The following is a 12,525-nucleotide window of genomic DNA, read 5'->3' as shown; positions in this document are numbered from 1 at the left end:
AGAGACAACAGTTTGTCAGGTCAAATGATAAATTACATTTACGCATGAAATCGCAGCTGAGGATATGCTCTGCTTCTGGAAGCAGATTCACTAATGACTGGATGATAACACACTATGTCCCTAGCCTAAGTTTTAATGGGTCCGTCTCCAATCCCTCCTGTAAATGTCCAGTGAGCCCACGTAACATGATTGTTCTCATTCTCTGGACACAGTATCAAACAAAATATTATTGGTGCTTATAACAAAGATGGATCCTAATGTTTATATAATCTGGATCAGACAAATTGACAGTGGTGATCAGCTTGTAGTTTCACGCCAGTTTGCTTGTATAATTCATCATGAAACAGACTCACGAGAAAGCAATTTTAGACCTTGTACTGTGTAATGAAGCAAGGTTGATTAATAATGTCACAGTAAATGATCCACTGCTAAACAGTGATCAAAATGTAATTGAATGCCATGTTAAATTTGAAGTGAGGTCTAATCATAAATAAGAACGTTGAACTTAGAGCCAATTACATCTATGTGAGGGGATAACTGGCTAAGGTTAATTGGATAGGCTGAAACATTAGGTGGTAAATAAACAGTGGGAAACAAAGAATAGAATATGACAGGAAACTAGCCAGGAATATAAAAATGGCTGTAAGAGCTATTCCAGATATGTGAAAAGGAAGAGGGTAGCCAAACTAAATATTAGTCCCTCAAGGGGCAGAGAAAAATTATCAAGGAGATGTGTTAATAACAGAAGCATTAAGCACAATTTTTTTTTCAGTCATCACAGTAAAAGACGGGAGTTACATACAATAATTAGAAGTTAATTAAGGAGTCATAAATTGAAGGAATTGGGTAATTAATACCTACAGAACAAAAAGGTATTGTGTTCTGAGACACAAGCATCTAAAATCCAGTAAATCCCCAGCACCTGATGCTTTACGATCTAGGGTTCTAAAAGTTGTTAATGTAGTGGATGAGCTCATTATCATTTTCTAAAATTTCCAAGTTTCTAGCATGGTCCCAATGGATTGGAAATTTGTGAATATAACACTGCTATTCAAGAAAGAAGGGAGAGAGAAACAGGGAACTACAGACAATTAACCTGACATCAGTCTTCAGGAGAGTGCTGGAATCTATTATGAAGGAAGTCCTAATGCATTTAGAAATCATCCTATGATCAGCCAAAGTCAGTGTGGTTTTACCAAGGAAAATCTTGTTTGAGAGATATCTTACAATTTTGTTGAGGATATACATGGTAGGGTAGATAAAGTGGAACTAGAGGTGTCGTATACCTGGATTTCCAAAAGGCATTCAAAAAGCTGCCGCATAAAAGGTTGATGAGATAAGGGGTCATGGGGTTACAGGTGATATTTTAGCACGGATAGGGGATTGATTACTGGACAGGACTCATCAAATCTCTACAGTGCAGAAGGAGGCCATTCAGCCCATCGAGTCTGCACTGACAACAATCCCACCCAGGCCCTATCCCTGTAATCCAGTGTAGTTAGCAAGGGTTAATCCCCCTGACACTAAGTGGCAATTTAGCATGGCCAACCCACCTAACTCACACATCTTTGAACTGTAGGAGGAAACCGGAGCACCCGGTGGAAACCCACATAGACACAGGGAGATCATACAAACTCTATGCACAGTTACCCGAAATTGAACTCGAATCCCTGGTGCTATGAGGCAGCAGTGCTAACTACTATAACACCATGCCAGAAGCAGAGAACAGGGAGAAATGGGGCATTTTCAATAAACAAATCCTTTGCCGTGATGACATTAGTGCCTCTGTTATTGACAGATCCCAATGATAATTTTTCTCTGCCTCTGAGGGGCCAACAATTAACTTGGCTAATTATCTTTTCGCATACGTGGAAAAGCTCTTACAGTCTATTTTTATATTCCTGGCCAGTTTGCTATCATATTTTATTCTTTGTTCCCTACTGTTTATTCACCTATTTGTTATCATTGACTAGAGAGTGCTACAAGGATCAGTGCTGGGGCTTCAGGTATGTTCAATTTATACTAATGGCTCAGATGAAGAGACAGATTTGGCAGATGTTCTGGGTAAATCATAGAATCATAGAATCCCTACAATGCAGAAGGAGGCCATTCAGCTCATGGAGTCTGCACCAACCACAATTCCACCTACCCCTATCCCCATAGCTCTATGTATTTACCCTGCTAGTCCACCCTGACACTAAGGGCCAATTTACCATGGCCAATCAACCTAACCCGCACATCTTTGGACTATGGGAGGAAACCAGAACACCCAGAGGAAACCCATGCAGACATGGGAAGAATGTGCAAATTTCACACAGACATTGACCCAAGCCAGGAATCGAACCTGGGTTCCTGATGTTGTGAGGCAGCAATGCTAACCACTGTGCCATCCTGAATGATAATTATAAATAAATGATAGTTATTCACTTTGATCATAATAATAGAAAAGTAGAATATTTTTTCAGAAGTGTGAAACTTGAAAATCCTGATGTTTTGTGGGACTTGCAAATTGCATTTTAGCCCTTATTGCAAGGGAACTGAAGTACAAGAATAAGGAAATGTGGCTTTAGAGTTCTAATTTCTACATTTAAGAAATGATATCCTGATGGTATAGCAAAGTTTCCAGCATTGGTTTTCTGCAATGAGAAGATTGTCCTCTGATGAGAAGCTGAATAAATTGGGTTTATATACTCTGGAGTTTAGAAGAATGAGAGGTGATCTCATTGAAACATTCATTACTCTAAAGGGGTTTCTCAGGGTGAATACTGAGATTGTTTCTCCTGGCTGGGGAAATGAAAATATGAGGACCCAGTTTCAAGAAAACTGGAAAATAACCTGGGATCAGGTATTTACAGCCTCAATAGATTGTGAATTTTTGGAATATTCTACTCAGAAGGATGTGAATGCTCCAGCTTTCGATATATTAAAGGCTGGAATATAGCCTCTGTTGTTATGTGGAGTGGGCAGGAAAATTTAATTGAAGCCAAAGATATTGAATATAAAAGTAGGGAGGTCTTGCTGCAGCTGTATAGGGCATTGGTGAGGCCGCAGCTGGAGTACTGTGTGCAGTTTTGGTCGCCGCACTTACGCAAGGATATTTTGGCCTTGGAGGGAGTGCAGAGGAGGTTTACTAGGCTGATACCGGAGTTGAGGGGGTTGAGCTTTGAGGAGAGGCTGAATAAACTAGGCTTGTACTCGTTAGAACATAGAACAACATAGAACATAGAACATTACAGCGCAGAACAGGCCCTTCGGCCCACGATGTTGCGCCGACCAGTTACAAAAACAATGACCCACTAGCCTATACCAATCCCTTCTCGTCCATAAACCTATCCAGAGATCTCTTAAACGCCCCCAAACTAGACGCATCTACAACTGCAGCAGGCAGGGCATTCCAATCCCTCACCACCCGCTGGGTAAAGAACCTACCCCTGACATCCGTCCTGTAGCTACCCCCCCTTAATTTAAAGTCATGCCCCCTCGTGCTAGCTTTCTCCATCCGAGGAAAAAGGCTATCACTATCCACCCTATCTAAACCTCTAATCATCTTATATGTTTCAATAAGATCCCCTCTTAGCCGCCTTCTTCCCAACGAAAACAACCCTAGATCCCTCAGTCTCTCCTCATAGGACCTCCCCACCATACCAGGCAACATCCTAGTAAACCTCCTCTGCACCCTCTCCAACGCCTCCACATCCTTCTTGTAATGCGGGGACCAGAACTGCACACAGTACTCCAAGTGCGGCCGCACTAGAGTAGTGTACAGTTGCAACATTACACTGCGACTCCTAAATTCAATCCCCCTACCAATAAACGCCAAGACACCGTACGCCTTCTTGACAACCTTATCTACTTGATTCCCAACTTTCAGGGATCTATGTACACACACACCTAGATCCCTCTGTTCATCCACACTATTCAAAGTCCTCCCGTTAGCCCTATACTCGACACATCTGTTGCTCCTACCAAAGTGAATTACCTCACACTTCTCCGCATTAAATTCCATCCGCCACCTCTCGGCCCAGCTCTGCAACCTATCTAAGTCTCCCTGCAGACTATGACACCCTTCCTCACAATCTACCACACCTCCAACTTTGGTGTCATCAGCAAATTTACTAATCCACCCAACTATACCCTCATCCAGATCATTAATAAAAATTACAAACAACAGTGGCCCCAAAACAGATCCCTGAGGCACACCACTCGTAACTGCACTCCATGATGAATATTTACCATCCACCACCACCCTCTGTCTCCTATCTGATAGCCAATTCCTGATCCAACTTCCTAGATTACCCACAATCCCATACATCTGCATTTTCTGCAGAAGCCTACCATGGTGAACCTTATCGAACGCCTTACTAAAATCCATGTATACCACGTCAACTGCCTTACCCCCATCCACCTCTTTGGTCACCTTCTCAAAAAACTCAATAAGGTTAGTAAGGCACGACCTACCTGCTACAAAACCATGCTGACTATTTCTAATCAATTCATTACACTCCAAATAACTATAAATCCTATCCCTAATAATTTTTTCTAAAACCTTGCCCACAACAGAAGTAAGACTCACCGGTCTATAATTCCCGGCAAAGTCTCTGTTCCCCTTCTTAAACAATGGGACAACATTCGCTATCCTCCAATCCTCCGGGACTACACCAGAGACCAATGACGACCTGAAGATCTGAGCCAGAGGCTCTGCAATCACCTCTCTAGCCTCCCAGAGAATCCTAGGGTAGATCCCATCCGGACCAGGGGACTTATCTATTTTCAGCCCCTCAAGAATTTCCAGCACATCCTCTTTATCAACCGTAATACTGTCTATTTTACACCCCTGCAACCCAATGTCCTCCTCAGCTATATTCATGTCCCCCTGCGTGAACACCGAAGAGAAATATTAGAAGTTAGAGTTTAGAAGAATGAGGGGAGATCTCATTGAGACATATAAGATGATGAATGGGATGGATAGGATAGAGGTGGAGAGACTCTTCCCGCTCAGAAAGGACAGTAGGACTAGGGGGAACAGCCTCAAGATAAAGGGGGGGGGGGTGGTTTAGAACGGAGCTGAGGAGGAATTTCTGACCTCCACTACCTTCCCAGGCAATACATTCCAGATTCTCACCACCTTCTGAGTGAAAAATCTTTTGTGGCCAGGATAAAGATGTGCTTTCACTAACTTCATTAATGAATACAAATTGAGGAGGTGGTGAATCTCTGGAATTCTCTGCCTGTTGAAGTGGTGGAGGCTGCCTCGCTAAATATTTTTAAGACGAGGGTTGATGGGTTTTTGATAAGTGAGGAGATTAAGGGTTATGGGGAGAGGGCGGGAATGTGGAACTGAGCCACGACAGATCAGCCATGATCTTGTTGAATGGCGGGGCAGGCTCGAGGGGCTAGATGGCCTACTCCTGCTCCTATTTCTTATGTTCTTATGCTCTTATGTAAGATCAGCTGCGATCATATTGAATGGTGGAGCAGGCTCAATGGCCAGATGTCTATTCCTGCTCCTATATGTTCCGTTCTTCTGTTCTCCCTTCCTTCTTTCCCTTCTTCCCTTCCTTCCCTCCATTCTCCTTCCTTTCCTTTTTCCTCTCCTCCTCTGGCTGTCCTTGCCTGAACAGTGCTACAAGATTGCTGACCTGGTAAGGAGATTAACCTGTGGTGGTTTCTGGAGGGGTGTGATGGCTGACAATGAGACCCATGTGTTGTTGGAACAAACTATAACATGCTATGTTTGGTGCAGATATTGACCGGTGAGGATTGGAATTCTGTCATGAATGATGGCATCATGGCCTATGGAGGCCCCTCCTTCCCCGGTGTGCTGGTCTGTATTTACTTCATCATCCTGTTTGTCTGTGGAAACTGTATCCTTCAATATGAGTGGTTTCACAATCAGACTGCAAGGCAGTTGGGATGGGTTGGTGGGGGTTGTTGGATGGGATGATTTGAGCTCCTGTTTTCTCTGTTAATAGGGAGAGCCTCTCAGCCCAATCTCAGTCACGCCTCTAATGAGGAACATGTATATGTGCTGATTGTCCCTTTAAGGGCAACACCACAGAGTAAGGGTCACATAGCCTGGGTGACCAATCGAGTGTGGAATCATCCCATGGGTGGACTCCTCCTAGGCAGAGACATTTTGGGAAGCTGATATACAATTCTTATTAATAAAATTTGTATTCATTAATGAAGTTAGTGAAAGCGCATCTTTATCCTGGCCACAAAAGATTTTTCACTCAGAAGGTGGTGAGAATCTGGAATGTATTGCCTGGGAAGGTAGTGGAGGTCAGAAACCTTACAGCTTTTAAAAAGTATTTGGAAGAGCACTTGAAACATCATAACATTCAAGGATATGGACAAGTGCTGGAAAATGAAAATACGACTTCAGTAGTAATTATTGTTGGTGCAGACTCGATGGGCTCAAGAGCCTTTTCTGCGCTATATGACTCTATAACAAGGATAAATTATCCAGACATGGTGTCGGACAGGTGATTATCCTGTTTTAATCAAATTCTGAAACAAAATATTTACCAGAATGCCTCTCTTTGGGTGAATAGACATCACCATAGAGGACTGGATATAATACGCTGAGTGCCTTAATTTCAAGCAAACAAAATTGGGGAGGAGGTGAAATACAAATCCTCCTAAGTATTTGTGGAACTCAGACTTTTAACCTTGTTGCCCAAGTGCACTCGTCTCCAAATCGTTTGGTGAGCTCACGGATTTAGTGAAGGCTCAGTAGCAACCTCAATATCAGTCATACTTGAGATTCAAATTTAGTTTGAGGTTGAGAGCTCCAGGTGGATTGATTGTGACTTACATGCTGTAAACCTCTATGACTCTATAACTCAAATTAGTGATGCTTCCCAGGGGTTATGTCATGATAAAAACATACACATGCCTATTACAGTACACATGCCTCTTTTGGCATGTGTTCAGCATTTGCAGACTCTTCATTGTCCTTTACTGCAAAAAAAGGATGCTGGAAAGTCTGCTACAGAGGTCATTGCAGGTTGTAGTATACCTTGATGACGTCCTTATAACTGGATTGACAGAGGCCAAGCATCTAGCAAACTTAGAAGAGGTTTCAGGAAGCTGGAGTTCACCTACCCCCACAAACACAACTGAACTCAAATTGTTTATGGAGATAGACAACTATTATAGAACATAGAACATTACAGCGCAGAACAGGCCCTTTGGCCCACGATGTTGCGCCGACCAGTTAAAAAAAAAAATGACCCACTAATCTAAACCAATCCCTTTTCGTCCATAAACCTATCCACGGATCTCTTAAACGTCCCCAAACTAGGCGCATTTACAACTGCAGCAGGCAGGGCATTCCAATCCCTCACCACCCTCTGGGTAAAGAACCTACCCCTGACATCCATCCTATAACTACCCCCCCTTAATTTAAAGCCATGCCCCCTCGTGCTAGCTTTCTCCATCCAAGGAAAAAGGCTATCACTATCCACCCTATCTAAACCTCTAATCATCTTATATGTTTCAATAAGATCCCCTCTTAGCCGCCTTCTTTCTAGCGAAAACAACCCCAAATCCCTCGGTCTCTCCTCATAGGACCTCCCCTCCATACCAGGCAACATCCTGGTAAACCTCCTCTGCACCCTCTCCAAAGCCTCCACATCCTTCCTGTAATGTGGGGACCAGAACTGCACACAGTACTCCAAGTGCAGCCGCGCCAGAGTTTATGGATGTTTCTTTGTCAGATTTATTGTCGGTATTGTCCCCTTGCATATTCTGCTAAAAAAAAACCATCACTGGTCTTGGGAAGCTCTCCAGGAGGAAGCTTTCAACTGAGTAACTGTACTCCTGAAACCGTACACTTTGACCCATCAAAGTGTTGGTGCAGTGTTGTCTCATGAGATGGATGGTGGCTGTGAAAGGTCAGTAGGGTTTGTGTCAAGAACCCTCTCAGAGGCTGAAAAAGACTACTCACAAATTGAGATGGAAGACCTATCAATAGTCATTGGCATCAAGAAATCCACCAGTATTTATATGGTAGACATTTTACCATCATTTCTGACCACAAACCGCTCTTGGGCCGTTTAAAAGAGGAGAAGGCTATTCTGCCAATCACCTCAATAAGAATTCAATTCTGTCAGCATATGAATACACACTCGAGCGGCAACCTAGGACACACATAGTGAATGTGGATACTTTTAGCCACTTACGCTTTTAAGGAAGTATCTCATGTACTCCAATACCACAAGAATTCATCACGGCATTAAACCTTTTAGACAGATTTCTAGCCTCGGCAAAGCAGATCAGGAATTGGATCAATCAACATCCACTTCTGTCCAAACTGAGAGTCAAAATAGCATGGATAAATGAGCCAGTTTCGGAGGAAATTAAACCATTCTTCACCCACAAAGGATGAATCGAGTTGTCAGGATGGCATCTTAGTCTGGGGAGCAAGAGTAATTACTCCTGTACGAGGCAGAGAATTGTTCTGAACTGAATTACACAGTGCTCATCTTGCCATCTCTAAGGTGAAGATGTTTGCCAGGAGTTGTGTGGTGGCCTGGTATTGATGCTGCTATCAAGAAGCTAGTCAAGCACTGTCAACAATGCCAACTGCAACAAAGGTTGCCTGCTTTAGCCCCACTGCACCCTGGGAATGGCCTGGCCAGCCATAGGTACAAATCCATACTTATCTCTCTAATAAGTATTGCAAAATCCAATGCAGATTGAAAACCTGGAGTCATTTTTCACCACTACTGGTAAATCACACTGTCAGTATGGCTTTTTAAAATCACTGAAGTTCTTCTGATGCTTTAACGTAGGTGCAGATATTATACAAGGATCAGGCTACATATAAATTGTTCAATTAATATGTCCAAACCCTTCATCTGCCTCTCCTCCCTTCTTTTTCTCCTCCTCCTTTCCTAAAATTATAGAATCCCCTACAGTGCAAAGAGGCCATTCAGCCCATCAAGTCTGCAACAACTCTGAGTATTTTACCCAGCTCCTTTCCCCCACCCTATCCCCATAACTCCATACATTTTCCTTGGTAAGTAGTCTCACAACACCAGGTTAAAGTCCAACAGGTTTATTTGGTAGCACAAGGTTTTGGAGCATTGCCCCTTCACCAGGTGAGTACATCAGGTGGTACATTCCACACAGACACTCGCCCAAGACTAGAATTGAACCTGGAATCCTGGCGCTGTGAGGTAATAGTGTTAACCACTGTGCCAATATGTTGCCCATCCCCTTCCTTCCTTTTCTCTGCCCTCCCTCCTTTACAGAAAGATAACATTGTGTTAAAATGAAAAAAATATATGTTATTACAAGAAATTTAGAAGAGATGTAATTAAACAAAATATACTGCAGCTGCTATACTTAAATGTTTAATTAAACCTTTACATATTATTTTTATAAATAAATGTTTTACATTAAACTTAAATTCTACAAATACTTCATTGAACCATCAAAACACAACATTGAAATATGAAATTATACGAATACTTTATTGAAGCAGTGAAACACAAAATTTAAATGCGAGATAATTATAGATGAATTACATAATTTAAGTAAACAAGGCGGAAGAATGCTAATGATAAACACATGGTGCTTTAGATTTGCCATGGCCCAAAATGTGAAGTCTCCTCTGTTCAATCTCATGCAATAAGGTATCCAAATCACGGTCCGAGAAGTTCTGATCTCTCTCCAATTACATTTTCAGTTTTAATATTCTAAATTATAATATACGAACACTTTTAATCATGCCACATGTAAAGTTATATAATAATGCAGATATAAATGGTATTTTCACAGATTTACAGCAAATAACAGACACACATATTAAGTAATACACATCAGCAATCAGAAACAAATTAAAAATTACACTTTAAATGAGCGAATAGCAATAGGATTAACTGCTTAAAAAAAACATCTTCAACATACCTTAATAATCACAGATAACCCTTTGATCTCTCTGCCTTCACTTTAAAGTGCTGTTACAAAGCGTGACCACAATGTGCATACTCAATTTGGTCCTGTCATATGTGGGTGTGGCTAGAGTGCTCCTGTGTGGCAGGAGATTCTGACACAGGCCGAATGCTGCTGCTCCCATCCGTAGTTGGATTGGGATTTTTCAATGCCAGTAACTTTGGAAGGACTTTTCCTGGCGGCCCATGGCTTTCCGCCATTGGGCAGAAGTTATAGGCCAATGATTTTGCTTGTGATTCATGCACAGTCTAATCGATGGCCATTTTTGAGGTGAAGTCATCGATATTGCATGCTACCATTGAATGATTATGCTAACCTTTTCAACTCACAGATTACTTGAAGTCATGGTATCAGACAATGGAATTGTATTCACAAGCACGCAGTTCCAAAACTTCATTGCTCTCAAATGTATTAAATACATAGAACTGTGATTTAACACCCAGCATTGAACAGACTAGTCAAGAAAGTCATCCAAAACTGAGGACAAGAAGGCTGTGGCAGATGAGAACCTAGGAACAATCATTATCACTAAAGAAGCAGTGTTAAGCTAATGTAAGCTAATGGGGCTATAAGTAGACAAGTCTCCTGCCCTGTTGGAATGCATCCTAGAAGAGATGGCAGGTGAAATTGGAAATGTACTTGTGGTAATGTACCAAAATTTGTTGGACTCTGGGGCAGTTCTAGCTATTGGAGAGCAGCAAGTGTGACACCACTGTTTAAAAAAGGAGATGGACAAAGGAGGGTCACTATAGGCATATAGTGGGAAAAATGCTTGAATCTATCTCTCTTCTGTCCTCAAGGAAGAAATAGTGAGAGACAGAAAAAGAGGTGGGTACAGTTTTGTCCTTTATAAAGTATTTAGACAGTTACATGGGTAAGATGGATAGAGAGGGATGGGCCAAATTTAGGCAATTGGGACTATCTTAGTAGTAAAAACTGGGTGGCACGGACGAGTTGGGCCGAAGAGCCTGTTTCCATGCTGTAAACCTCTATGATTCTATGTTAAGGTGCCGCGCTAAAGACTGCTGCATATGATAAAGGTACACGGTGTTACAGGTAATGTATTAGCATGGGTAGAGGATTGGTTAACTAATAGAAAGCAAAGAGTGGGGATAAATGGGTGTTCTTCTGGTTGGCGATCAGTGATTAGTGATGTGCTTCAGACATCACTAATTGTTGATTAGTTGGGACTACAATTATTTATAATTTGGAATTGGGGGCCAAGTACAGTGTGTCAAAATTCACAGGTGATGCTAAGAGGAGTGGTAGAGCAAAGTACAGAGGACACTGAAAGTTTGCAAAGGGAGATAGTTTGAGTGGGAAAGGGTCTGGCAGATGGAGCATAATGTTGGTAAATGTGAGGTCATATACTTTGGTAGGGATAACAGCAAAATGGACCATTGCTGAAATGATTTAAAAAATTGCAGCATGCTGCTGTATAGCGGAACCTCAGTGTTCTTGTGCATGAATCACAAAATGTTGGTCTGCAGGTGCAGCAGGTAATTAAGAAGATAAATGGAATTTTGTCCTTCATTACTAGAGGGCTGAAGATTAAAAACAGGGGAGTTATGTTGCAGCTGTATAAGGTCCTGATGAGCCCAAACTTGGAGTACTGTTTATAGTTTTGGTCTCCTTACTTGCAAAAGGGTATACTGGCACTGTAGGGGGTGCTGAGGAGATTCACTAGTTGATTCCAGAGTTGAGAGAGTTGGCTAATGAGAAGCTGAGTAAACTGGAACTATACTCATTGGAATTTAGAAGAATGTGAGAGGGAGATGGGCTGTTATACAAACATATAAAATTATGAAGGGGACAGACAGATAGAAGCAGGGAGGTTATTTCTACTGGCAGGTGAAACTAGAACTAGGGGCATTTTTCAAAATAAGGGGGAGCAGATTAGGACTGAGTTGAGAAGGAACTTCTTCACCCATAGGGTTATGAATCTATGGAATTCCCTGTCCAGTGAAGCAGTTGAGGCTACCTTGTTGAATGTTTTTAAGGCAGACATAGATACATTTTTTGAACAGTAAAGGAATTAGGGGTTATGATGAGCAGGTGGGTAAATGGAGCTGAGTCCATGAAAAGACCAGCTGTGATCTTATTGAATGGTGGAGCAAACTTGTGGGGCCGAATGGCTTACTTCTGAGCCTAGATTTTATACTTTTATGTCCAAATTTTCAGTCTGGCCTAAAAAAGTGCTTTCGGGAGTTACCGTGGAGACTAAAATCTCTCAATTTCTCCTTAGCTGTCTGTTATAAAGCAGAAGTGGATCCTCCCTCTGAGACCTAACACCGAAACACCCAAAGAGGAGTATGTGTATTTGTAAAAAGTATGTGTGAAGTGGTGTGACCTGCTCTTCAGAAACTTCTAGTGGCTAAATAAAAATAAATTTCTCTCTCTAAAATCAATACATAACAATTTATTTATCCAACAGTGAACAAATTAACTATTAAGAAACTGAATAAATTCCTTCTCTATACTATTTCTGAATAAAACAAGATTCTAATGGTATGCTGTTCAAATAAAAGCAATTCCCACACATTCACAAAAATAGAATTTAAT

At 41.7% G+C, this 12,525-nt stretch overlaps 1 protein-coding gene across 3 annotated transcripts in view; it reads left to right on the top strand.

The window, feature by feature from the left end:
• The window catches only part of LOC145338628 (voltage-dependent L-type calcium channel subunit alpha-1S-like), a 421,023-nt gene that overhangs the window by 106,496 nt on the left and 302,002 nt on the right, over positions 1-12,525 (top strand). For all 3 annotated transcript variants that reach the window (XM_080183005.1, XM_080183003.1, XM_080183004.1), the window contains exon 12: positions 5,744-5,864. In XM_080183005.1, coding sequence (XP_080039131.1) covers positions 5,744-5,864 — 121 coding nt within the window. The remainder of the gene's footprint in view (positions 1-5,743; positions 5,865-12,525) is intronic.

The sequence above is a fragment of the Carcharhinus amblyrhynchos genome, unplaced genomic scaffold (genome assembly GCF_965287045.1).
Source record: "Carcharhinus amblyrhynchos unplaced genomic scaffold, sCarAmb.v2.hapA chromosome_113, whole genome shotgun sequence".
Classification (NCBI taxonomy): Eukaryota; Metazoa; Chordata; class Chondrichthyes; order Carcharhiniformes; family Carcharhinidae; genus Carcharhinus; species Carcharhinus amblyrhynchos.
This window is presented reverse-complemented; position numbering and strand designations above follow the sequence as displayed.